This window comes from Hyperoodon ampullatus (genome assembly GCF_949752795.1).
Source record: "Hyperoodon ampullatus genome assembly, chromosome: 4".
NCBI lineage: Eukaryota > Metazoa > Chordata > Mammalia > Artiodactyla > Ziphiidae > Hyperoodon > Hyperoodon ampullatus.
Genome location: NC_136917.1, coordinates 24,280,570 through 24,308,450, shown reverse-complemented (window position 1 = coordinate 24,308,450; position 27,881 = coordinate 24,280,570). Strand labels below are relative to the sequence as shown.

At 39.5% G+C, this 27,881-nt stretch overlaps 1 protein-coding gene across 1 annotated transcript in view; it reads left to right on the top strand.

The window, feature by feature from the left end:
* The window catches only part of FAF2 (Fas associated factor family member 2), a gene marked incomplete at its 5' end in the record, with an annotated part of 55,785 nt that extends 31,177 nt beyond the window's left edge, over positions 1-24,608 (top strand). The window contains 10 exons of the mRNA XM_079703904.1: positions 1,956-2,024; positions 9,119-9,253; positions 10,939-11,015; positions 13,375-13,513; positions 15,130-15,215; positions 15,315-15,406; positions 17,012-17,189; positions 18,383-18,554; positions 19,190-19,333; positions 23,840-24,608. Of these exons, the coding sequence (XP_079560030.1) occupies positions 1,956-2,024; positions 9,119-9,253; positions 10,939-11,015; positions 13,375-13,513; positions 15,130-15,215; positions 15,315-15,406; positions 17,012-17,189; positions 18,383-18,554; positions 19,190-19,333; positions 23,840-24,022 (1,275 nt within the window). The 3' untranslated portion in view covers positions 24,023-24,608. The remainder of the gene's footprint in view (positions 1-1,955; positions 2,025-9,118; positions 9,254-10,938; positions 11,016-13,374; positions 13,514-15,129; positions 15,216-15,314; positions 15,407-17,011; positions 17,190-18,382; positions 18,555-19,189; positions 19,334-23,839) is intronic.
* Positions 24,609-27,881: the final 3,273 nt, after the last annotated feature.

The following is a 27,881-nucleotide window of genomic DNA, read 5'->3' as shown; positions in this document are numbered from 1 at the left end:
GCTCTCTAGAGCCCGCAAACCACAACTACTGAGCCCGTAAGCCACAACTACTGAAGCCTGCACGCCTAGAGCCTGTGCTCCACAACAAGAGAAGCCACCACAATGAGAGAAGCCTACGCACCGCAACGAAGAGTAGCCCCCACTCGCCGCAACTAGAGAAAGCCCGCGCGCAGCAACAAAGAACCAATGCAACCATAAATAAATAAATAAATAAATAGTTCAGTTTAAAGAAAAAAGCAAAGTTTCTATACTACTTGTGTAATTAAAAAAAATAAACAACTGCATACCTAAAGAATGCAAACTTCAGTTTTTGGTTTTTTTCTTCTAAGCTCTGGAAAGGATATTCAAATAGTCCAAATTAAATCCCTCATGTTGTACATAAAGGAAGCTAGAATTAAAACATGTTTGGTCACTGATCACAGGGCACAGAACCAAAGCAAGAATCTCAGGCTCCTGACTCACCAGTACATGTTATGACATTCTTAGCAGATTGAGATCAATCTCTTTTTCCTGTTGCTTGCTGGTTATTAAGAGGAATTTCTTGAGGATAGAGACTGTATTGTATTCATCCCTATATCCCTGGACATAGTAAGTAATACGCAGAATAGACAATAAACTGTAGATATGTGTTGCATGAAAGGATGGATGGATGGGTTTGGCTTTTGTATTAGACCTTGAAGGAAGGCTAGGATTTAGCTCTGTGGAAATTCTGGTCATTAGGTTTACACGTAAGCTGTTAGATTTGTTGAGTATCGGACACCTAAAGGGAAATAGAAAATAATGTAGAAAGCTAGGTTGGGGCCACATTATAGAAACAATTGAATGCCAAGCTAAGGATTTTGGATTTTATTATCCAGTCAGCTGAAAAGTTTTGAGCAGAGAAATAACACACACACAGGGGAGTGGGGAGACCAGAGGAGGTAGGGAAGAGTTAGGAAGAGGAAGAGAAATTAATTATTTTGACAATTCACTTGAGGTGTCATTAAAGCTTGATTGAAGATGCCGGCTCAGGGAATGGAAATGTGGTTATAGATATAGAAAACAATCAGAACTTGATTACTGATGAAGTATGTAGTTCAAGGGATAGAGTATTCAAAGATGAGGCTGAGGTTCCAGATGTCATATTTGCCTGTATATTTTGGAAGGTGGTGATGTCATTAACACATACAGTGGTTTTAAATGATGCATTTGTGGTACTGGTGCCACATCTAGGTAGAAATGTTGAATAAGCTATTGGAAACATGCTGCTAAACTTCAGAAGAGGTGACAGGTCCAGAAATTTATGAGTCATTTGAGTAGAAAGGGTCATTGAGGATTGCCAGGAAGAGGCAAAAGCCAAGGACACATCCTTAGGGAAATTTCTACATTTAGAGGGGATAGGAGAAGAGCCAAAGAAGGAAATGTGGTCATAGACGAAGTGAAACCTGAGGATAGTACAAGGAGAAGGGAGTAGGGAAAGTACATATTGGAGGGAAACATCTGAAGTACAGACTTCTTTTGATAAAAAGTTTTACACATTTTGTATTATAAGCTAATAGGTAAAATGATGTAAGTTAGTGAAAGGCATTACATTTGCAGAAAACCTGCATTTTTATATCAGTATGTATTATAAACAGTAGATGTTTAGCATTAAAGACTATTTTTCTGGGCGCAGAGGTTGAAGAAGTCTTTCATTTTTTAAACTTGAATTTGAGAGAATATTGATTTTGATCAAGTAATCTTGAAAGCCTTGAAGTTTTAAAAGACAAGAAATTTTCATTTTTTTTGTTGTATGGGAGTAACATCTACAATAACTGGCTGAATAAATTCTGAATAGTGACGTTTTACCATACTTGAATATCTGCCTTCAAAACTTTATTTTCCCAGCGGTATTTGTAAGTATTCTATTAGGGGTAAAAATATCCAATATGTACTGTTGGTTTTTCCCTAAGTAACTTTTTGTTTTTATCTTTCAGGATCTGACTGGCATAGAATCTATGGATCAATGTCGCCATACCTTGGAACAGCATAACTGGAACATAGAGGTATAATAGGATTCATTGTGAGCTTACTTATATTTCTTTTTCCCTGGTCTGATAACAAATCTCAAAGACACGTGTTTTTTTTGTTTGTTTCTTTGTTTTTTATGAATGTCTGAAAATTTTTTGTGAAAGGTAACGAACTGTACCTTTTCTGCAAAGTCCCTCCTTTTGCAATCCATGTTAAGTTTTGAGATTTAGCCATTTGAATACATTTTAGCTCGGTTCATTCATCCTGTGTAGCAGGTCTCCTCTATGAGTATACCGTTAAAAAACCCCACCACCCTGTTAAGGCTTTTCCTTTCTCTACTGTCTTGCTATCACAAAGGAGCCTGCAGTTACCATGCAGGGCTGTCTTGGACGCCTACTTCTGGGTGGAATTGCCAGTGGACGGCAGATGGCACATATTTTTTTTCACAGCAAGAATCTTCTCTCTCTAGAAACAATAAATGCTGGAGAGGGTTTGGAGAAAAGGGAACACTCTTGCACTGCTGGTGGGAATGTGAATTGGTACAGCCACTATGGAGAACGGTATGGAGGTTCCTTAAAAAACTACAAATAGAACTACCATATGACCCAGCAATCCCACTACTGGGCATATACCCTGAGAAAACCATAATTCAAAAAGAGACATGTACCAGAATGTTCATTGCAGCTCTATTTACAATAGCCTGGAGATGGAAACAACCTAAGTGTCCATCATCGGATGAATGGATAAAGAAGATGTGGCACATATATACAATGGAATATTACTCAGCCATAAAAAGAAACAAAATTGAGCTATTTGTAATGAGGTGGATAGACCTAGAGTTTGTCATACAGAGTGAAGTAAGTCAGAAAGAGAAAGACAAATACCGTATGCTAACACATATATATATGGAATTTAAGAAAAAAAAAGTCATGAAGAACCTAGGGGTAAAACAGGAATAAAGACACAGACCTACTTGAGAATGGACTTGAGGATACAGGGAGGAGGAAGGGTAAGCTGTGACAAAGCGAGAGAGAGGCAGGGACATATGTACACTACCAAACGTAAGGTAGATAGCTAGTGGGAAGCAGCCGCATAGCACAGGGAGATCAGCTCGGTGCTTTGTGAACGCCTGGAGGGGTGGGATAGGGAGGGTAGGAGGGAGGGAGACGCAAGAGGGAAGGGATATGGGAACAGATGTATATGTATAACTGATTCACTTTGTTATAAAGAAGAAACTAATACACCATTGTGAAGCAATTATACTCCAATAAAGTTGAAAAAAAACCTCTCAATAGATGTTTTTTCAAATTTACAGCTCTTTAGTCTTTAAAAATAAATTTGTGGGAAAGGTGAAGATTATGATCAAAGTTCATAAAATCATAGAAAAGATTGTGACCAAATCCCTCAGTATAGTGTCCCTGTCTCTTTATTTTTTCTTAATTACTCTTTGAGAAAAATACTGGTTTTTAAATATTTGGTTTGTAACCAGATACCATCATGTGAACCTTTTTCTTACATATTTTATAATTTATTCTTTTGGATTTTCTAGATAGTTGTATCATCTGCAACTACATGATTTTTTTTCAGTATATGGATCTTTCGGGTTTTTGGATATTGAATTGGCTAGAACATCAGAACAGTCTCAATTAATAATGGTAATAGCAGACATCTTGTCCTCACTGTAATGCCTGTGATGTTTTATTATTAAGTGTGATGCTGGTGATGTTATTATTTTGAGATAGAACTACTAGAATGTAATAAGCTCCATGAGAGCAGAGTTTTTTTGGTTTTGTTAACTGCTGTATTCCCAGCATATAAATTTGATCCTAGTACATCATAGGCTCTCAAATATTTATTGACTGTTCTTCCATTCTTGGTATATTAATATATCAAGAGTGGATGTTGAATTTAATCAAGCACCCTTTTGATATCTGTTGAAATTACTGTTTAATTATGGTATATTATTTGAATAGGGTGCTGGATTTCTGAAAATATACTCCTAAGTGATATTTAGTTATTCAGCACAATTTTTGAGCAATTAAATTCTAGGCTCTGGCACTATGCCAGCAAATAAGACTAAGTCCCTACTCTCATGGAGCCTAATTCTAGGTAATTTAACTTTGCAATAAATGCTATGAATAAGATGAGTATAGAAAATAGAACAAAGAGGATCAGGAAAGTTATTTTAATAGGGTGGTCAAATAAAGCCTTTCTGGGGAGGTTATATTTGAGCTGACACCTGAATGATGAAAAGGAATAACGAATGTGAACATTTAAGGGGAATGCATTTTAGGCAGAGGGAATGATGTTGCTCTGTATGATACTCTGGTGTTGTCTCCTTGTTAGGCTTTGATTTCAAGCATATGCTGACTTTATAAAATGACTGACTTGATAAAATGAGTTGAGAAGCCTAGATAGCATAGATTTGAAAGAAGGCACTTGAAAACTTATTTCTGTCTGTTCTTTGTTAACTTCTTCATGGTTTCCCCATTGTTCGTAATCTATTTGTTGATAAGCTTTCTTAGAAGATGCTTTTTTCTTAGAGATTTCCAGGTTATTTAGCATAGGCTATACAAAGCAGCATATCATTTACTCTCTTCTGTGTCTGTTCTATTATCCTCTCTTCTCATTGTTTTTATTATGCTTATTTTCCTTTTTTAAAGACGAGACTTGCTGGAGACTAGTTTATTTTATTTGTTTTGTTTATAAAAAGCTCTTATATTTATCAGTTCTTTTCTGTTTATTAAGCAAAATCTCTCTTTAATGTATTTTTTCATACTTTTGTAGGTTTACATTTTTTTAGCATTATGATTTTTGCAGCTTAGTTAATTTATTTGTACTCTTTCTTGCATTTAAGGCTGTGAATTTTCTTCTGAAACTGTATTTTAAAAGTTTTTCATTTTCTTCTTTGGCCCAAGAGTTATTTAGAAACATATTTGGAATTCCTAGTAGCTTGTTTTTTTTTGTTTATCCTTTTCATATTAATCTTTCATTTTATTTATATAATTTAATATTTATATATTAAGGTCCTTGTCATTTAATAACATTCCATTAACATTATGAAATATATATTTTTAAAAATAAAATTCTTAAAATTTAGAGAAAAATATAGAGATAAAAGGAGCCACCATGTACCTACCATCCAGCTCCTGAAAGCAGGCATTTTGCAATACTTGTTTCAAATTTCTTTTAAACAAATATAGATAAAATTGAAGCCCCCATTGTCAGTTGCTTGCACGTCATCCCTGTCTGCACCCCCTCCCTTTCTTTCCTAGAAGTAACCACTCTCAACAACAGTGGTTGTCAAGGAATGTGTTTTTTGTGGGATGAAGGTTTGGTGTCTGTATTCAATCAAGCTTATTAAATGTACAATTAGAGTCTGCTGTTTCTTTTTTTTCTGGTTACTTAATAAGGCTACTTGACATGATGAACTTGAATGTGGTTTTATAGATTTCTTTATTTTTCATTGGTAATGTCTTTGTTTTTTCCTGATTACAAAACCAGTACATGTCTGCAAACAATTTAAGAGTTTATAAAGTTGAAAATGAAAGTTCTTAATAACCATACTTGAGATAACTACTTTTGATGTTTTAGTATATTGTATGTCCTTCCAGACTTTCTTATATATACACCTCTGCTTAGTGTGCTGATAATATTAACTTTCCCAATGTTAATAACAAATATATCAAAGAGAATGCTTTTTTATATGCTGTGGGAAGGCAGTACATGGTGCAAATAAAATGCATTAATACTACGTTTATTTGGTGGGGGAGACGTTCTAACTTTTATATAGTTTGACTATTTTTTTTGATGCATGAAGACCCGTGGCCATTAGAACTTTCCTGTAATAACATATCCTTTGTTAATATCAGATGATGCTTTTTACTTTAAATTCTAATTTGGTTTATTACTATTGCTGCCCCTGCTTTACTTATTTATTGTTTTACAGTTAATCTGGTATAATGTCAACCATGCTTTAACATGAAATGACGTATAGAAATATTAAAAACTTGTTGCAAAAATAACCATGCACCCACACAGGAAAAGAATTCCACAGTGTTAAGAAGAAAATGCTCACCCTTAATCCCATCATTTCATGGATAGCTAGTGTTAAATTTTAGTGTATATCCTTTCAGACTATTTTTGTTAGTTTATATGGCTATATAGATTTATATATAATTTTCTTGTTACACAAATGGGATTATGCTATATTTACATTTTTTCACTTTTAGTAACTCATAAAAATAATACATAAAATACATAAAGATAACTGTCATTTGAAGACATACAGCTGGTGGCCAATAGGCACATGAAAAGATGCTCAACATCACTAATTATTAGAGAAATGCAAATCAAAACTACAATGAGGTACTATCTTACACCGGTCATAATGGCCATCATTAAAAAGTCTACAAATAACAAATGCTGGAGAGGGTGTGGAGAAAAGGGAACCTCCTACACTGTTGGTGGGAATGTAAGTTGGTGCAGTCACTGTGGAAAACAATGTGGAGGTTCCTCAGAAAACTAAAAATAGAATTACTGTGCGATCTAGCAGTCCCATTCCTGGGCCCATATCCAGATAAAACTATAATTCAAAAAGATGCATGCACCCCTGTGTTCATAAGCAGCACTATTCACAGTAGCCAAGACGTGGAAACAACCTAAATGTCCATTGACAGATGAATGGATAAAGAAGGTGTCGTGTATATATACAATGGGATACTACTCAGCCATAAAAAAGAATGAAATATTGTCGTTTGCAGGAACATGAAGTTCAAACAAAGCCTAAGATTAAATATGAAAAAAATCCTGCTCAGATCATTTGCCTACCACTATTTCTCAGTCCTACACCCCCAACGTAGCAATATTAACAATTTCTTTTGCTTTTTTCCCAGATATTTTTGTGCCTGTCTAAAAATACGTATATTTTTCTCCAAAGAGCTTCTGTTTATATGGGCTGTATCTATTGATATCTATTACCATATGACAGATTAAAACTGAAATTGTTCTGTTTATTAATTCACTTTAAAAATAATAAACTCGGGACTTCCCTGGTGGCGCAGTGGTTAAGAATCCGCCTGGCAGTGCAGGGGACATGGGTTCGATCTCTGGTCTGGAGGATCCCACATGCCGCGGAGCAACTGAGCCTGTGCGCCACAACTGCTGAGCCTGTGCTGTAGAGCCCGTGCTCTGCAACAAGAGAAGCCACCACAATGAGAAGCCTGCGCACTGCAATGAAGAGTAGTAGCCCCCCTCGCTGCAACTAGTGAAAGTCTCACGCAGCAACGAAGACCAAATGCCAAAAAATTTTTTTAAATAATAATAATAAATAAATAAACTCATTACATGTTAACATAAATGTTTGCAGACTTTTTTGTCTGGCTTAATAGAAAACAGCTGGATTTTCATATTCACTTCTGCTTGTAATCTTTTGTGATATGTAGTTTTAGTTGAAGTATGTGAAGAAAATCTGGCTTCACCCAGGTATGTAGTTTACCATTTTAACCATTTTTAAGTGGCATTGCAATTTAGTGGCATTAATTTAATTACATTTACATTGTTGTTCAACAATTACTATCCATCTTTTTTTTTTTAATTTATTTTTGGCTACATTGGGTCTTTGTTGCTGCGCGTGGGCTTTCTCTAGTTGTGGTGAGCGGGGGCTACCCTTCGTTGTGGTGCGCGTGCTTCTCATTGTGGTGGCTTCTCGTTGCGGAGCAGAGGCTCTAGGCCTGCGGGCTTCAGTAGTTGTGGCTCGCAGGCTCAGTAGTTGTGGCTCGCGGGCTCTAGAGCGCAGGCTCAGTAGTTGTGGCGCGTGGGCTTAGTTACTCCGTGGCATGTGGGATCTTCCGTGGCATGTGGGATCTTCCCAGACCAGGGCTCGAACCTGTGTCCCCTGCATTGGCAGGCATATTCTTAACCACTGCGCCACCAGGGAAGTCCCCACCCTCACTTCTGACAGCAACTGCAAGTTCAAGGTGTTCCTAAAACCACCTTCAGATTTGATAATTCACTAGAAGAGCTCACTGAAAGCTATTATAACTCATGGTTACAGTGTATTACAGGGAAAGGATACAGATTAAAATCAGCTAATGAAAGAGGCACTTAGTGCAGAGTCTTGAGTTCCAAACACAAAGATTCCTTACTCCTCTCATGGAATCAGGACATGTTACATTCCTGGCACAAGTGTGTGACAATGTGCATGAAGTATTACCAACCAGGGAAGCTCACCTCAGCTTCAGTGTCCAGAGTTTTCACTGGGGCTTCATTACATAGGCATGATTGATTTGATTGGTTGCGTATGTAATTGAACTCAGTCTCTAGGTTGACTGATACTGCATTACCCAAAATCCCCAGCCTAAATTACATGGTTGGTCTTTCTAGGGTGGTCAGCCCTACCCTAGGATCCCATAGCAAAGATACTCTTATCAGGTGTGACATAGATTATCTCCAGAAGTCGAAGGCAGCGATCAGACCTCCTCTTGTGTAAGGCCATATTTTTTTACTACACTGGGACAAATATCCATTTTTAGGGGCAGAGTTAGGAAAGGAATGAGACTTTTTACTGAAGATCGTCTGTCTGCAAGGAATTATATTAGAATCTTTGTGTATGGTCACCTCATTAATTTTTCAAATTAACCCTGAGAAGTATTGTTTCTTCATTTTGCACATGAAAAACTGAGGCACAGAATCCAAGCAACTTTTCTGAGTGCTGGAGCTAGGATTCAGACCTAAGTTTCTCTGCTCCAAAGCCAAGCCTTCCATCAAACACCAACCCATCAGGATTGCTCCATTGCACAGCTCTGGGGACACCGTCTGCATTGCTGTGTTCTCTGTGGATGGTTTTCCTTACACTTGTACAGTAAAGCACCTTGTATCCCAGCCACCCTAAATAACACATACCATCTGAATAAAAGCAGTGAGCTTCCAGACAAGTTCCTAGTACTACTCTACTGTGTATGAATTCTGGAGCCATCACCACACATTGCCTCCTACCATAGCAAGTTCAAGAAAGGTTCATGAATATATACTCCCTGGTGACCTGTTTCGAAACACCAGCAATGGTTGTCTCATCTCTTCTAGGTTGATTTGAGCATCACTGAAGCTCTTGCTATTCTTTTCTTCTCAGGCTGCTGTACAGGACAGATTGAACGAGCAAGAGGGTGTACCAAGTGTTTTCAACCCACCACCATCCCGACCCTTGCAAGTTAATACAGCCGACCACAGGATCTACAGCTATGTTGTTTCAAGACCACAGCCAAGGGCAAGTTATTTCATAGCTGGAATTTCTCCCTTTTTTATTTTAAAAGTTCTTCCACTTGGTTATGTTGATCTCTGTATGATAGGAACAAAAGGAATATTCAGAATATAAACCTGTTAACTTGACCTAACTCCTTGGTAGGTTTATTGGGTTTATCATTTTTCCTTTATTCCTTAATGAACCAATGAAAGTATCCTTTTTTTTCCTGTTCTATGCCAATTATTTGAAGAGTTTTCTGTGCCTTGTTTATAGCAGTTCATCTACATGTATTTACATGTCTAAAAATGTTTACTACATGTTTAATAGATCTTCCACTTTTAAGTTAGAGTGTTTACTGAATTCTTTGTTGCTTCATTTTACTTAATTTTAAGCTACTTCTAGGGAAGTACTTGTAATCTCCGTGGGAGCCTTGGCCATATCTTTGAAATTAGTCTTGAAGGGCTAGCAGCAAGGAGGTGAGTTCAGTTAAATTCAGCAGGCATTTAAGAGTGTTCCAAGGTACTTGATATTTTGCTGTTGGGGATCTAGAGATGAATAAAGAGGCATTCTTCCCTCTTCAAATTATTCACAGTCAAATTAGGGAAGTTAGGTGTGTATACTGATAGTGAACACTCCAGAGAACTTTTTGGAGTTTCTTATTCTTGGAGTTATACTCACCTCTTATACTTGGATTTAGAATTTACTCCATCACTCCTTTTTGTGGAGTACTTGATAAAGTTTTAAAAATAGTTTCTATGTAGCTGTTTTGGGGTATTCTGAAGTAGAACACAGATTCCTAGAGCAATTAATTATATGATTCAAGGAGTAGTTCTAGGGAATTCCCTGGCGGTCCAGTGGTTAGGACTCTGCACTTTCAGTGCTGAGGGCCCAGGTTCAATCCCTGGTCAAGGAACTGAGATCCTGCAAGCCGTGTGGTCTGGCCAAAAAAAAAAAAAGAAAAAGAAAATTTTTTTTTTCTATTTTAAATTTTAAAAAAAAGGAGTAGTTCTGTGTGTGTCCAATGTTTCTCCAGTTTGTTTTGGGCTTGACTGTGTTTGGGACCCTAATGTCCACTAATGGAGCTCCAGAGCTCTAGAGCTCCCTGGCCATGGACACAAAGGATCTCAGGTTAACACAATATACCATGTAAGAAATGCTTTGTAAGCTATAGAGCCCTATATATTTGCTAATTAATAATAAGAGCAGCAGTAATCAACACTGTTAAAATAATAATTAAGAGTATTACCAAGATTAGCAGCTGTTTGGAGATTTATAATTGTGGTTAATATAATTATTTGTCATTTATATACAAATGTCCAAGGTAGCAATAGTGGTTATCTTTCTTGTTATTTCTATATACCACATTTTAATGTATTAAGTCTAAAAAGGAAAGAATGAATATTTATGATTTGGGGAGGAAAACTGGCAACTGAATTTGACAGCTAATGTATGTAAGTAGCTGTAGAATAAGTGTTCAAGCAGATTTAATACAAAAATTATTGTATAAAAGAAAAATGTAATAGTATTAGATGAAGTGAGGTCAAAGGTAGTTGGTTTTTAAGAAGGATGAGGTGGGCCAGGAAAAGGGAACCTTGTTTTGCGGAGAGAGAAATTACAAGAAAAGGACAAAAAAGAATGAAAATCTTAGCTAGCAATTAAGGTATTAGGGATTGAGAGAATGATATCTAACTTTGTTTTTGGAATTTCAGGGGCTGCTTGGATGGGGTTATTACTTGATAATGCTTCCATTCCGGTTTACCTATTATACAATACTTGATATATTTAGGTATGTACCTTTGTATGTATGTGTTAGTAGTAACAAGGTAGACGTTGGAGCTGAAACATAGACCAGAATAAGGATTATGCTCTATCAATTTTGGCTTGCCAGTTTGCCATCAGATTGAATACTTTCCCTGAAGTATTCATATAGCATGAAAATATTTTCGGTTTTTCAGACATAACAACAGATGTTATCATTTTCACAAATAAGTCTGCCTCCCTATCCCACATGTTTGTCCCCCTACATTCCCTAGTTAATCTTCACACCCTTTCCTTTCCAACCTCTGTTATCTTTACTAGCTTCACACTCTTTGTAACTTTTACCCTAAATCATTTTACAACTCATAATTCCAACAAATTCTTTTGCTCTGAGATGACCTACTTTCTTCTGGATTCCTCCTATAACAGTTTCACCATTCTAGACACACTTTCTGTACATTTTCCTCTGTCCTGGCAACCCATAGGTTGCTGGCACTTGAACCCTTCCATATGTGTACCCCCTTGCTTCACACTTTCACCTTTCTTCTTAATTCCTTCATGTACCATTTGGAGAGCTCAGCACAGGAAGCTACAGAAAGGCTGGAAAATGTCAAGGGGCCCAAGTTTCTGGCACATCAGACTTGGGGTGTCTGGTCTGGAACTCAGTAGTAGATGAACCCACACCTAGACTTCATGGAGAACTAAAATGTTTTATGGGCATCCACGCCAACAGATGGAGCCTTGCATACAGGACATTCTATACCTTCCTCTAAATATGGGCTAATCTTTGCCTTGCTCTAGTGAGCAGAGCCTGAAGGTAAGGACCCAGCAGCTGCAGAAGTGTTAGGATCAGACAATACCTAAGAATGGGCACGTAAAAACCTTTAAAATCATAATGAAGTCTTAGTTGACATCTCTATTTATTTTTTAAAAGCTGATTGTCCTAAATTGTGTTGGCCATTGGAATATATTGTAATGAGAAACAAAAAAATTAAAACCTTTATCCATTCATCAAAATTTGAAAACTTAAAGAGTAATAAGATAATCCTAAAATACTTGATTTCAGAGAAATTTATCAAAACATTAATCTTCTTAAGGACTTCTAATCACTCCCCCACATACACAGCTTCTTACCTTTGTTTTTAATTTGCTCTGGAATGTTTGTGTCAATGAGTTTGATTTGATTACTCAGGAGAAATTCCAAGTGAAATGTATATATGGGGAATTTGTTAAGGGGATAAGGAATTGGCTCAATATTTGGTAAGGAAGGTATCATAGTTTAGTCAGCTTTTCTATGCTGATATTTCTTTAAGTATATGAATAGTTTGCTTTCCTTGGGAAAAAATATGCATGGCATGTGTTACTAATTTTAATGCAACTGTATCATCCAAGTAACTTATTTAATGTTATGTAGCACATTGACTTATCAACCCCCTGCTCCTTTGCCTTTTATGGAAACCCAGAGGATAAATAAATGGTACTATACAAATGTGATAAGATGGGCTCTTTAGAAACAGATGTGTGGTACCGTCTTTAACCTTACAGTAACCGCCAGGTCTCCAACTCTGCCAGTGTTGTCTAGATCCATTTTATAACTTCCTCCATGGATGCTGTCAAGCATAAATCAGTGAGCAGAATTTACTTGCCCCATTGAAGAGCAAGTCAGTCATGACTGCAAGTTTGGATTTGAAGTTCTTGTCCATAATTTGAATAGTTTGGGAATGTGGACTCATAATTCAAAATCCCAGGAGAACAGAAAGGAAAGGGAGAGGCAAGTAAAAGAACCAGAAAGAGATACAGCTCTGTTCTAGAATAACACTGTCTAATAGAACTTTCTGTGATGATGGAAATGTTCTATATCTGCAGTGTCTAGTGCGGAAGCCACTAGCCACATGTGGCTGTTGAGCACTTGAAATGTGGCTGGTGTGAGTGAGGAAGTGAATTTTGTAAATTGTATTTAATTAAATTAATTTTCTTGGTAATTTAGATAGCCACATGTGGCTCATGGCTGCTGTTTTAGACAGTGCCGTTATGGAGAGTCTGGGGACACAGCCTGACCTGTGATCTTTTTGGTTATTGCGTCTTCCTTTCCCAGTTCTTATAGCCCTAAATTTTTCTGCAAAAAGCACTCAAGATTTGTTTAGGCCAGTGTTGGAATTTATAATTCTAGTAATTTGCATTCTTCTTAAGCAGGCAGTGGTATAACACTTGCTGCTTTGTGGCTTTTGAGCTAGACTGTACTCTCAGGTTTGATGGTCCACTCACAGACCGTTCACCTCCCTTTGCTGCCATGCCCATGGCTCTGCTATAGGAATCTTTACAAACTGGCCCACTCCATATGCACTACAGTAAGCCGATTCATGTGATATTTATTCCTTCCTCCCCAGGTTTGCTCTTCGTTTTATACGGCCTGACCCTCGCAGCCGGGTCACTGACCCCGTTGGGGACATTGTTTCATTTATGCACTCTTTTGAAGAGAAATATGGGAGGGCACACCCTGTCTTCTACCAGGGAACGTACAGCCAGGTCAGTGCCACAAACCATATAGATGCCAATTTATTGATATGATTCTATCCTCAAAGGAAAGCATAGCTTAGCACTGATCATGTCATTCTTTTATTCAGAAACTTTAAATAGCTTTTTATTGCTTGCACAAAAAGAGACCAAGCCCTTTAGCTGGGCCCTCCTTGATCTAATCCCAGCCTCCTTTTGAGGGCTTTCCTGCATAACTTGTTTCCCTATACCCTAGGTTCCAGCTGACCATTCCCTTAACATACTCTGTACTTTCACACCTCTGTGCCTTTGCTTTTGCTTTACTGTTTCCTCTATCTAGAATGCCTTCCTCACATTTTTGCTAATTGGAATCTTGCCCATCCTTCACCAGCTCATGTCACTCCCCTCTGGTACCCTTTCCTAATTGTTGCGCCCTACCCTGCCTACTTGCAATCTAAAATAGTAGTCTTTCCTTTTGTACTTTCATAGTGGTTTTCTTTTTTTTTTAATGTTATAGCAATTTCACATTCTTCCTTATTTTATAGTTGTTTGTGTTAATGTCTTATCTCCTGTACCAGACTGTAAGCTCCTTGTAGGCAAAACCTAAGTCTTGGATCCCTCACAGAATTGAATAAGGGGATAGACCATAGACTCAAAGCAACACATCTCATTCAACCCAAGCCACACAGACATTCGACTGTTGTTACCTCTCAGGGAACAAAAATTAGGAGTTCTATGGGTGATGAGCATATCTCTAGTTTACCAGAGAAAAATGTAAAGGTAACACCTTATGCCTGAGGGTGGTTCTGCAGCCTCCAGGATTCCTGGATCTATCTGGAGAAAGAGAAAAATGCTTACTCTTGCTTCCTTCTGTGATTCTCCCACATCTGCTTTTTCCCACTGGCTGATCCCACCCCACTCAACGAGCATTAAGCACCTACTATATGCCACGCATTGTGCTCAGTGCTAGAGATACAGACATGAATGAGATGGGCGCCTCTCATACACCCTCTTTGCTGTAATCCTGAGGGTAGACCACCAGTGGTGGTTCAGGAAATCTTAATTAAATTGTAATGTACCTGGGATTCTGCAAATGCAAAAGCATACACAGAAATCTGGGACACTAGCCTTGTCTTTGAAGATCTTTTAACCCTATGCTCTTTAAAATGCCCTTGGGTCCCTCAGTCCCTCATCCCTGCTTGGTATGTGGCCTTGGATCAGGCTCATCTTCGCAGTATTTTTTATGTTGTAGCCGTAAAGTGGCAAAATTCTCATCTCCCTTTTCAGGTCAGATTCTCCTGTTTATATCTTCCTTTAGATTGTGTGAACAGCTGACTTTTCTGTGATTGGGCGGGGAGGGGGCCTTTTTTTGTCATCCTGCCTACTCTCACGTGCCTGATAGAATTTAAATCCTAACAACACTAAAAACTTTTTCATTGAAGCTTGTTAGCATGGACTTTACTGTAGGGAGAGAAATGCCAGGGGTATGAAGGTAGGAGCCCAGGAATTTTCTGGTTTTCTTGCTCACCTTTTTCCCTCATTTCTTCTTTTGTTCCTAAATACGTAGCTGTATCCATTAGGATCCTTAGCCTAATTAAAAGTTTGAGGCACAGTCATCATCATAATTTGTGATCTTCTGTTTCTCACAGGCACTTAATGATGCCAAACGGGAGCTTCGCTTTCTTTTGGTTTATCTGCATGGAGATGATCACCAGGACTCTGATGAGTTCTGTCGGTAAGTGGATTGATTTTTTTTTTCCTCTTTTCTAATCTTATCTACTGATAATTTGTAGTAAGCAAGTTCTTCTCATGTCCTCTTCATCCCTCTCCACAGCACCACACTCTGTGCTCCTGAAGTTATTTCACTAATAAACACTAGGATGCTCTTCTGGGCATGCTCCACAAACAAACCTGAGGGATACAGGGGTAAGTCGTGTTTCTTTTGCCTCATTGAGGTTGTTGAGATATCTTTGGAATAATCTGGAAGGACATGCCATTTATTGCATGACTATTCTGTGGCTGACCAATCCTCTCAGCAGTCCTGAGAGATGGGGGTTGTATTACCTCCACTTTATGGTTTAGGAAACAAGCTCAGAGAGTTTAAGCCACTGGCCCAGGATCATACAGTGAGCAAGCTCAGGTCTGTCAGACTCTAGCCCATTCATTACAGTTAACCATTGCCAGAGCCTGTTTTATTTTTAAAAATACCCAGTCCTGGGGCTTCCCTGGTGGCGCAGTGGTTGAGAGTCCGCCTGCCTATGCAGGGGACACGGGTTTGTGCCCGGTCCGGGAAGATCCCACATGCCGCGGAGCGGCTAGGCCCGTGAGCCATGGCCACTGAGCCTGCGCGTCCGGAGCCTGTGCTCTGCAACGGGAGAGGCCACAACAGTGAGAGGCCCGCGTACCGCAAAAAAAAAAAAACCCAGTCCTGGCCAGCAACTTGCCTTTAATCTTAATGAGCTTTTTACTGAAGAGTTTATTCTTGTCATCAGCAATTTTAACAGAGCTTCTTGCACAATGAGTTTGAGTACCCTGAGTGCTGATAGGGATTCAGAAAGCTCAGATCTTTGCTGACTATAACTAACTCTTAACTGGAGGTAAATATCTTTAGAAGTCAGTATAAGATATAAAGGCATCTAGTGAAGGAAAATGTAGTTACTTTGCAGCTACTTCTATTCAGCAACTTTTGAATATATACTAGCATACCAGGCGCTGTGCTAAATCCTGAGAACCAAAGATGCAGCAGATGTTTTGTCTACATCCTGGAATCCGAATTGTTACTCCTAATTGGTTTTTAAACATCTGATAAGTTCCTGCAGTATATGTTTTGCCATTCTCTCATGGCTTTGGGTGTGAGGAGTGATAGATAGAAGGAGACTAAGGATATTTTTAATAGAAGCTTAAAATCTCTTCTTTCAAATCATAAGGTAAAACAGGTAAAACTCTGTAATTGTAAAATCTTGGTTATTTGGAAGACCAACTTTCTAAACTCCTTCAGAACAGAAAAGCTAGCCCTTTTTTAGTGGATGGGGGCGGGTGGGACATAGGAAAAGGGGATAAGGAAGGAATTGGATAAGAGGAACAAAAGACAGGGAAGATGATGGTGGAGATCCTCACCAGTAACATAAAGCTTGAGACTTGCAGCCTTGTCCCCTTAGGCTTGACCCCGACACGGGGAAATTATGCTGAGCAGTAGCCAGAGTCTTTGTAGATCCTTTTCTCTCCATCAAATAAACATTGTTCTTGAACTCTGCAGCTTGCCCTAGCATCATCATGACAACCACACTCCACCAGAAAAGCCTGTCCTACTCTAATCAAATTACCTGGGAATAGGGACACAAATATATAACAACAACAGCAAAAAGATTGAGAAACTAGGAGGGTAAAAGGTAGGCAGGGAATAAATGACACCTCCCTTCTTTCCCAACTGAGACCAAAGCAGTTCTCTCTTGCTTGTTGTGTAAAGTCTAAGAATTAATCTGTTTTATCCCTAAGTCCTGCCCTTGATCTTTTGGGTCTTCTTTCTGTCAGTCTCACAGGCTTTAAGGGAAAACACCTATCCATTCCTGGCCATGATTATGTTGAAGGATCGGAGAATGACTGTGGTAGGACGGCTAGAAGGCCTCATTCAGCCTGATGACCTCATTAACCAGCTGACGTTTATCATGGATGCAAACCAGACTTACCTGGTGTCAGAACGCCTAGAGAGGTACAGGGGAGTTCCTCTCTGGAACTGAGACCAGCTGTAGACTTGGGTGCCTTACCTGGGGCTCCACAAATCCTGACTTCTTCTCTGTTAGGCAACTTTAAAAGCCTTGTCCATTTAGTGTTAAAATATTTATATATTTTGACCTAAATAACTCCATCAGATCATCTTTTCTTGGAGATGTGATTCAAAATAAAGACAGGACTCTATGCTCAGGAATGTAAATTGTGTCATTTAAAATAGCTGAGCAGGGGTTTCCCTGGTGGCGCAGTGGTTGGGAGTCCGCCTGCCGATGCAGGGGACACGTGTTCGTGCCCCGGTCTGGGAAGATCCCACATGCCACGGACCGGCTGGGCCCGTGAGCCATGGCTGCTGAGCCTGCGCATCCGGAGGCTGTGCTCCGCAACGGGAGAGGCCACAACAGTGAGAGGCCTGTGTACCTCAAAAAAAATAAATAAATAAAATAGCTGAGCATGATATAAAGAACTTAAATGTAAAAAATGAGGAATGCTTTATAACTTGGTTATAACTCCTCCCCCATCACATAAGTAATGTACATTAATTAATGTAGAAAATTCAGGAAACATAGAAAAGCACAGAAGAAATTTTAAATCATTCATAATCCTACCACCACTTTTAACATTCTGGGATATTTCCTTTTAATTTTATAGACACAGACACACACACCCCTACATACATACACAATTTTTTGGAGAGAAAAAGAAATATCCCAAAATGTTACAGTGTTTTCTCTTTGATTAGTAGAACTCTGAATAAGATGTTTCTATATTTTTCACATCTTCTAAAATGTGTGTATGTGGTTTTTTGGTTTTATGAAAGCAACATACACAAAAATGTTGTAACCCAGAAAGGTATTTACCTATAAAATATCCCGCTGATCATTTTACGGCAATAATATTGTGTTACTTCTGTTAGGATTGGGGGGAAAGGATAGTTTTACATGGAAAGTTAAAAAGAGAGGGAAAAGCTTGCCATTTCTTTTTCTGCCAAATTAAAGTAAGAAAAGAGATGGCTCATTCAGATTCTGCATGAGAATCTGAATCCCTTATGGTAATGTTAACTGGTCATCTGCCAAGATTGTCAACCTTTTTAACCCTCTAAAAAATTTCAATATAAGAAAACACAGAGCTTTGTGAGATTTATTTTTTCCCTCTATGCTTTTGATCCGTCCACAGAGAAGAACGAAACCAGACCCAGGTGCTGAGACAACAACAGGATGAGGCCTACCTGGCCTCTCTCCGGGCTGACCAGGAGAAAGAGAGGAAGAAGCGGGAGGAGCGGGAGCGGAAGCGACGGAAGGAGGAAGAGGTGCAGCAGCAGAAGCTGGCAGAGGAGAGACGGCGGCGGGTAAGGAGCCTGTCTTTATTTACTTCTGGTGACTCCTGAACTGGTCTTTTCTCAAGTGTGAAAGAAAAAAAACTAGATGATAGGATTGTGAGTGATTTAAATTCTCCATGCCATTTTAATATTTACTACATTTTCACAAAAAGTATTTTTTAATTGTTTAAAAAGTTGATTAAAACAAATACAAGAGTAAGTAAAAGTTAGGCAGACCAGCTCTGTTCCATGAAACGTAAGTATAAATAGATAATAAGCATTTCAATATGCTAATTCTCAGCAGTTGATTTTAAGCATTCATTCTTAGTACCAGTGTTTAGCTCATCTGACATTTTATTCATCATCTTGTTTCATTGCATATTGCCGCTTGATTATAGCCAGGGTCTTTTAGTCATTCCCTTTTTTCTAACAGTTACATACCTTAACATAGTCAATAAATAATACATGTGATGCAATAGTATGTAATCAAATAAATATAATTTGAATTAGGGTGCTTCTGACCCTTGCCAAGAAGTTTTTCTTCTGATACTGGTTATTAATTTTTCGTCTGACTGCCCAGTAAACCTACATGATGTGATTGTGTTTCTTGTTTCCTTGTTCCCTAATTGGAGCCATAGCCTCACCTTTGCTTTGTGTCTCTACAGAATTTACAAGAGGAGAAGGAAAGGAAGTTGGAGTGCCTGCCCCCGGAGCCTTCCCCTGATGACCCTGAAAGTGTCAAAATCATTTTCAAATTACCCAATGATTCTCGAGTAGAAAGACGATTCCACTTTTCACAGTCTCTAACAGTAAGGACTGCCTAAGTTGTGTGAAGTGTGTATAAAGTCTGGGCTGTCTGGGCTGTAGATATGGAAACTTTTAAAGACTCGCAAGAGTGTTGTTGCTGTATCTGCTGCTCTGATGAACAGGGGAGGAAGGAGGTGGGGCAGAGAGAAGAGTGCACTGAATTACTGTAGGTTCCTTCAGGTCTAGCTGCCAACTCAAAGCAGTTATTAAGGTTTCATTTTATCATGTTGGAGCTCTGCTAAGAAGAAAAGATACCTTACCAAGAAGTCCCACAAAAGACTTGTATGTTGGAGGTGGGAGGCTCTTCCAAGCTGCTCGACTTGGATTGGCTTTAGAATCCCACCAGAACCCCTTGCTGTGTAGAAAAAGCTCTATCCCCGCTGCCCTGGAAGGACTGGAATTACACAACTGAATATAAATGCATGTGCAGCTTGCATGCAGTTGTCACTCTTTCTTTCTACTCAGCCCATTAGAAGCCCCACTTAGTAGGGCTACCTTGTATATCTGGTGGCCATAGGTAAATAGTGTTTGTCATTCCATAGGGATGTTAAAAGCAGAGACTCTCAGAGTCTCACAGAATGAAGATCAAATTCTCATTGTTCCACTGTTAATAGGTGTGTTTCCTTGGTCAGTTTACTTAATCTCTAAGCCTCAGTTTCTTCATCTGTAAAATGGGTATAATAGTCGCTCTTTAATAGGATTGTTAGGATTAAGTTCATATGTAAAGTGCTCAACATTGTGCCTGGCTCATAGTAAGCATTCAAACGCTATTGTTTTTGGTGTTTATTAGCAGAAGGAAGTTCCTGTTTATATTGAGCGTTGGTAAGTTGCCTTTCCAAGTTTACAACTATAATAGATTCTGCCATTTCCCTGATCATTTGAAATAATCAAGAATAAACTGCATAATAGAAATGTGGATGCTCTGTAGTCAGGTGAGGCTGGGTTGCACATTCATTACTTCTCCTGTTTAACTGGAAAACATTGTCCAAGTTATAGAGTCTCTTATAGGACCTCAGATATATCCTGTATGTAAAATGGAAATATAACCTGTCCTCTGATAACATTAAACTGAAGGTATGTCAGGCACTGTGCTAGGCACCCTAGGGGTTATGCAGGTGAGTAAAGCATGGTTCTGGAATTCATGGAGCTTACTGGCCAGTAAGGAATGTAAGACGATTCAAAGAGCTAATTCAGAGTAAAACGTTGTGAGGCATCCTGGTGAGAGAGAAGCAATAGCTTCCTCATTTTATTTGTTTATCTCTCATTTATACATTGATTTATATGGGGGAAGGTGCTCACATCTCTAACTTTGGATTTTTTAGTTGGGAATAACATGAATGAGCCTCACACAGGACCTAGCATGTAGTAGATGGTTTCTAAATGTTCATTCCCTTTCCTTGATGTGTTTCCTAACTGCTGTTTTCTGTGTGGGTATTAGCTTGCAGCCATGTTCACTGACAGTTTCTCTGTAGTATGCCCAAGCGCTTATGGAGCTTTTACTCCCCAAACTCTAATTATCATTTTGTATATGAAAAGCCTAACCAAAATTTCCTCTCTTGAGAGTTTTGGAGGAAAATCTATTAGAATTGTGGAATAAAATAGACTTAGCCAAAGGGGAACCAACCCATTTGTTAAATATTTAATCCTTGTAGGCTTTTTAAATATGTTTACACTACAAGTTATTTTTTAAAGAAGAAAAAAACTTCAGATGGAGAGAAATAATTCGTAAATGGGGACAAGGATCAGATGGGAAAGAAAGAAGTGTAAGAGGAGAGGTGTATTGGCAGTGCTGGCCTTTCACTTAACATTCATAGAGTTAATAACATGTAACTGAATAATGAGTTACAGTTTTTTAGTGCTCCTGCAGACTTTGTGCGATCTTCCTGTGAGCTCTACCCTTTATAAATACTCTCCATGAGTGAATGTTCAGCAAAATGCTGTTTGTGCATGATGCTCAGCTCTTGACAGGGGTTAAAAGCTAGGATAAAAAAGGGTAAACTGTAGAAAAATCTAGCCTTCAAGAGTGAGCAGAAAAGTGGCAGCTGACTTTCTCCTAAATGAATGCATGTAAGAGAGAAAGCAAATTATACTCAACCCAGAAATCATTTTTCTATCCATTATGAACCAAAAGGGACCTGTAGAGGTGATTTCATCTGTTTCCTGATGGTATTGGCGCATTGCCAGTCATAAACAGAAAATGCCAGTGTTGTATCAGTGTTGAGTATTGTCAAGCAGTGGCTGAAAAGGAAGCAAGATATTTTGCCCTTTTGTAAAACCCTTGTTGGGTTCATACCAAGAATACTTGGTGCAAGTCTAGTTGATGCATCTCAAGAAAAGAAAAGGAGAATGGATGTTAATGGAAATTGCAAAGACAGAGAAAGGAACTGAAAGTGATTAAGGTTGATGGACCAAAATATGAGAATTTTGTAAAATCATGAATGGATTAGGTGAAAGGAAAATGAATTTACTCCTTAAACGGATTTGTAGCAATAGCCTCTTCAGGCAGAGGGGAGGAACAAAAAGGAAATAGAAATAGATTCCCTCAAAAAAGTAAGGGGTAACTTGAATGGGGTGCTCCTGATCTTTGGGATGGACCTGAAAGAGGTTAGCAGTGCCCTACACCACACATCCCTTAGAGTCTTGTTAAAAACAGAATTTGAGATAAAGAGGACCATAGATCAGACCCAGGGTGCCTGTTCTTAATGTGTGGCGTTAAGAGACAGGGGAAAATAAGAATTTACCTGTACCTTGCCAGAGCCAGACCAGGGTGAAGAGGGCTTTCTCACAGAAGAGAGCTCTATGTGGAGGGTGTCAGATCTCGATCAAGTGAAGGAGGTGTGCATATGTGGGGGCACCCAGTGCAGAGAAGTCAGAGCCCAAGTGGCCTGGGGATGGGGTGGGTGTTAAATCCAGAACCAGGTAAGGAGGGTGTACATGAGGAGAGGGGAATCAGCTCATGGCTCTCAGTATACAGGGGGAAATACAGATACAGATGCATATATGTATGTACACATTGTCTGGCTTGCTCCACAGAGAGTGCTTGGGAACATCAGCACCCCAATAGCAATGAACATACCTAGCACCTAGATCATGGTTGTTATTTATTTATTTTCTGTCTTTTCGTTTTTGGCCACACCACACAGCATGCAAGGTCTTAGTTCCCCGACCAGGGATCGAACCCATGCTCCCTGCAGTGGAAGCGTGGAATCCTAAATAAACACTGGACCTCCAGGGAATTCCCTAGATCATGGTTTTTAAATAGCATTGTCCATTAAGAAGAATCACGGTTCCTTGGAGAAATGGCTGATTCCAGGACTGGGACAAGGAAAATACAAGATTAGCCTGGAACACCTTGTGCCACAAAGCAAGGAATTATTCAAAGAACGATGGAGACATGTCAGAAAGACACGGAGGCCAGCTTGACTGGGCTCCTCGGACTCCATCTGAAACAGTTTGAACATTAGAACCTATTGAATAAAATAGGAAAGCATGGCTCTATATTAATATAAATAAATAAATGGAAGAAAGTTTGAGGAGCCGAATGTCTCCGTAGTCTCAGAGTACCTCCCCACAAAATACTCGTTAATAACAAAGGAGAAAAGACGACCTTAGAGCGGAGAGGCCTGGCAGGCACCATCTTAATCAAGTGGTCACAGCGGACATCATAGGTAATGGAGCAAAATGAAATTGTACTCCGCCTGAATAGGATGCATTGAGTAGAGCACAGCATCATTTCTGTAATACTCCTGTCAAAGATGCATAACTGGAATCTAATAAGAATAAACATCAGATAAACGAATTGAGAGACAAAGTAACTGACCAGTAATCTTTAGGAGTGTCAAGGTCATGAAAGTCAAGGAAATCCAGAGGATTTGTTCCAGGTTAAAAGGAGCAGACTTAGGAGATGTGACAACGACTAAATGCAACATACAATTTTAAACTGGATCTTTTTGCTATAAAAGGCAACTGCCAAAACTTGAATAGGGCCTGAATAAAAATTTAATGTATATTATTATATTACAGTAATAATGTATCAGTTAAGTTTCCTGATTTTGAGGGTTGTTTTATGAAGGTGACTGCCCTGTTTGTAAGATGTGCACAAGTATTCTGGGGTGATGGGACATTCAGTTGGTAGCTCTCTTTCAGCTGGTTCAAAGAAAAAATTCTGTACCTATGCTTCCAACTTTACTGTAACTCTTGATTATTTGTAAGTTTAAAATGTTTAACTTTATATCAGACAGGTTTTCAAAAAAGAAACAGATGGGTCAACTCAGAGTAGGACTAGCATTGGGCTGTGTAATAAATCTCTTAAAAGAGCTTCCCGACATGTTTGCTCAGTGAAATGGATCGACTTTGAAATGGAACTTCAATCTAATGTGATTACTTCATATCTCCAAGTTACCCTGGGGAGAGCTGGGGTATACACATGGTTGTGTGTGTGTCTTTGTCTTTTTCTCACTGCCCTTCTTTTTCTATAGGTAATAGAAAATTACCTTCTTTTTCTGCAGGTAATCCACGACTTCTTATTCTCCTTGAAAGAAAGCCCTGAAAAGTTTCAGATTGAAGCCAATTTTCCCCGGAGGGTGCTGCCCTGCACCCCTTCAGAGGAGTGGCCCAACCCCCCCACACTGCAGGAGGCCGGACTCAGCCACACAGAAGTTCTCTTTGTTCAGGACCTAACAGACGAATGACACTTTTTCTTCCTCTCCTTTTCCACCCCAATCCCTAAAAGAAATGGAAAAAAAAAACAAAAAATTAAGAGAGAGAAATTCATATTATTATTATTATAATACAATATTTTTTTTAAAAGACTGCTGCATCCTCAGGAAGGATCAGAAACCATGCTGCCTGCAAAAGTCACCACCTGTGTGTGCACTCGAGGTTAGCAGTGAACGTTCCTGCTGGCAAACCTACCCTTCCCTACTGCCTCTGCACCATACCTTCCAATGAAAGGAGACTCTTCACCTCCAACCCAGCCATTGTCCCAACTGGGGAAGGGGACATTCCCACTAAATCTCATTCATTCTTGCTTTTATAGAAAATAAAAGTGAAAAAACCTCCAACAACCAGCTACTGCAGCATCTCCTGAGGACTTGCTTCTTCCACCTCTGGAGAAGAGAGGGAAGGGAAGGCACAGAGTAGAGATGTTCCTTGAACTTCCCACAATTTATGAATAACTTTAAATTTTTTTTGTTGTTGCTTTGTAATGACCAAAGGAATCAGGCTGACATAGGTGTATTTTTTTTCCTTAACATCATTTGATAAAGAGCTATTTCTTAAACCCATGAATTCTTGCCCTGGGCTCCTTAGCCCACAAGAGTGTAATAAAGGTGTCCCAGGCTGGTTTGTGCTTATTTCTGCCATTGTCCCTCTCACGTTCCCAGAGAGGTTCTTTTTGGTCCAACTCTTGCTGTCCTTTCTTGCCACCTATGCACCCCACTTGGTACAATGGGAGGAAATCTGGGTTTGTAGCCCTACAAAGGCTGTGTATGTACAGATACACCCATATACATGGTATGAACTCCGTGTAGACTAACCTATACGTACAACCGCAACTTTTCCTTGGAATCTAGACCGGGTGGTCATTATGGGATCTGAACAAAGGATATGTTCTGACGTGCATGCTATTCCTGCCCAGCCCTGAGCTTTCCTGAATTGCCAAGCTTGGTGCCTTTCCAGAGGACTAGCAGGGTCTGTGGTGGAACAAGCAGAACCATGTGAGAGTACCCCGCCTGTCTCACTGGGAATGTGGTGGTGATGGTGGTGTTTTAAGGGTTGAAAGAACCAGAGGCCTTGAAGGGAGCCAAGACAGAACTCAGCCTGTGTAAAGTGTCGGAAGGCACATTTCAGTTTTTGATGTAGCCACCTGCTGGGGGCTGTTTTATCCTCTCCCTCTCTTGCTGTGTTGAAGCAGTAGGGGTTTTTCCCTCTGATGTCTCATCTGTGGTTGAGTTTATGGTAATGGGTACTGGGGTCAGGCCATGTATTCATAGATGTCAGCGTGAGCTGACAAGTATTCCAAAGTGTTCTGTAGCTAGACTTGCAGAACTTGTAACACTGCAAGTTACTGAAGTTATTGCAGTTCCCTAGCATGCTGTGAGGCCAGGGGTTCATGTCAACATAAAGCATAACTTGCTAGATTTGCAGCCTCCAAAGGCTTTCTCTTGCTTAGCTAAAACTAAGGACCATTCTTTTAGGTAGCAGTGATGTGACTGCTCTTCTCTGTCACCCTTAGTGGTTGGGGTGAACACCAAGGGGCAGGGTGAGGAGCCCCATGGGTATCACCTGGGGAGCCTGAGAATTTCCCAGTGGCCTTGGCACAGGTGTCTGCAGCACCATCTCCAGGAAACTTTAATTCTGCTCCTGGCTGCCTGTTTTTCTTTCACTTTGTTTCCTGTTGTCCCAAGTCCAGATGAGTGGGAAATCGCTTTCCGACTGTTGTCATAAAATGTATCTTGAGTGACTAAGGATAAACCGTGTTCTCCACTCTACCTTACGTGAAGTCTGCTTCCTGCTGACAACCATGCAAAGATGAATTTTTCCTCTTAACTCGGAGCCACCCTCCCTGTCTGGAATGCAGAGCTGTTTCCCTGCGTAGGAGGGTATTAAGGACCTTCACCAGGCTGGGTGTACCAAGTATCTTTTCCACACCTCTTTGGGAAGTTGTAAATTTTTTTCTTAATTCAATCTGCATCTTATTCTATGATGTGCACTTTACGCCTGTTGCCTTTTGATAACTTGTCCAGTGAAGGAGGTCAGATGCCAGAGTATTAAAGTCTATTCGTGTTGGTACAACTCTTGGGTTGGCCTGTCCATTTACTTTAGTTTTCAAGAGGCTCCACCTGAAACACATGCTTCTTCCTAGCGTTGAAACAGCCCTGCTTTACTCAGTCCCGGTTCCTGTCTTCATACTGACCTAGACCTGCTGCCTAGGTGCCATCTCCTTTCCTCCATGAAAGACACACATTTTATCAACGCCCGTACAATCTGTATGTTACTCCCAAGGACCTCTGGGAACTTGATGGGACCTGCAAGTGAGAAAATACTGAGAAGCCGGTGATCTGCAAGCATTTGCTCTTCTTTCCAAACCACCTCCTGATTATTTCAGCTGTTGTTTCCAAATGGCAAGTCATCAACTAAACAAAAACACTTGTTTCCAGTTTTGTTCTGTACTCCCAAGACTAAAGTAGATTCAGCTGAATTTCCATAGGAACTGACCAAAGATACCTAATTGAAGTCAGTCGAATTTCTGCAGCCTCAGTCTTTTCTTTCACTTCTGCAGAATTTCCTGCAGCAAATACTCCTTTCTCCTTGCTTGTTTTCACTATGATGTTTGGATAAGATGGCCAATGGAGAATATTTCTTTAAAAAAAAAATAAAAAGAACCTAGAATCTTCAACTGAGCTGTCTTGAAAATTGCTAATGGTGCCAAGGCCAAGGAAAAAGTTACGGAAAATGACTGTGGGAAGGAGTGATAACCCCCAGAATGCAAAATCAGGAGTGTGTTATCTGGTGCTTGAACAAGGAGCTCCACTTTACAACTGGTTTTTTTTAGGACTTGTGAAGGATGCAGCAACAGGAAATCCATCCACAAAGGATGCAGTGCCCCAACTTGTACTGCACCTGAATAGTTACGTGATAATTTACTGAAGAAATCTAGTGTACTTTAAATTTTTTTCATAAAAGTTTACATTGTATTGTAGGTTAACATTAAATGTTTTATAACAAAAATTTCGTAACAAGTTGTGGGTCTTTCTGTCTAGGGGAGATCTGGTAGATGTTTCTCTGTCTGAAGGCAAGGTTGGAAAACACCAGGAGAGGGAACAGAGGGAACATTGCCAAGAAGCAGGGAGTTAAAATAGACCTTCTACAATGTGTTCCTGTGGAAAATGTCAGCTCAGGCAGTGTGCTTTAGTAGCAGGAGCTGGCAGATCTGGGTTCAAACTGGGGCTCTGTCATTTGACAGCCTTATGACCTCAGACAAGTTTTTTAGCTTCCATGAGCTTTAGTTTCCCCAACTGAAAAGTTAACATCATCTGCCTCAGGATAGGATTGTAGATTAAAAGATTAAATCAAATAAATGAAAAAAACCTTAAAAATGTATATGAAGCACCTGACACAGGTGTCATTTAAGTATTTGTTCCCCTTTCCCTAAGGAAGTGTATTTTGAAGGTATATTTTCTGGCATTAATAACTATCAGTTTCTTAAGGCATGTCGTTTCTCCTGCCAGAACAGACCCATGTCCTTGCAAATGAGTGCTAGAGAAGAGTCACTTTGGATCTAACAGATTCTGGATTATTGGAACTATGCTCCTAGGTATTTTTGCTCATATTTTCTGAGAGGAAATTTAAGCCTCAATTCTTTGCCTTTCTCTTTCCCACTGTCTGTCCTGGGCAAAGAACTCATTTCTGTGAGTATGGATTCTTGTCACCTTCAGAGTCTGCCCTGTTGCTTACCCAAAGGTGTGTAGGTGGGTATGCGTGTGTGTGTGTGTATATAATTTTTTTGAATGCACATCTTAAGTGTAAACTAGAATGTCTCCTTCATCT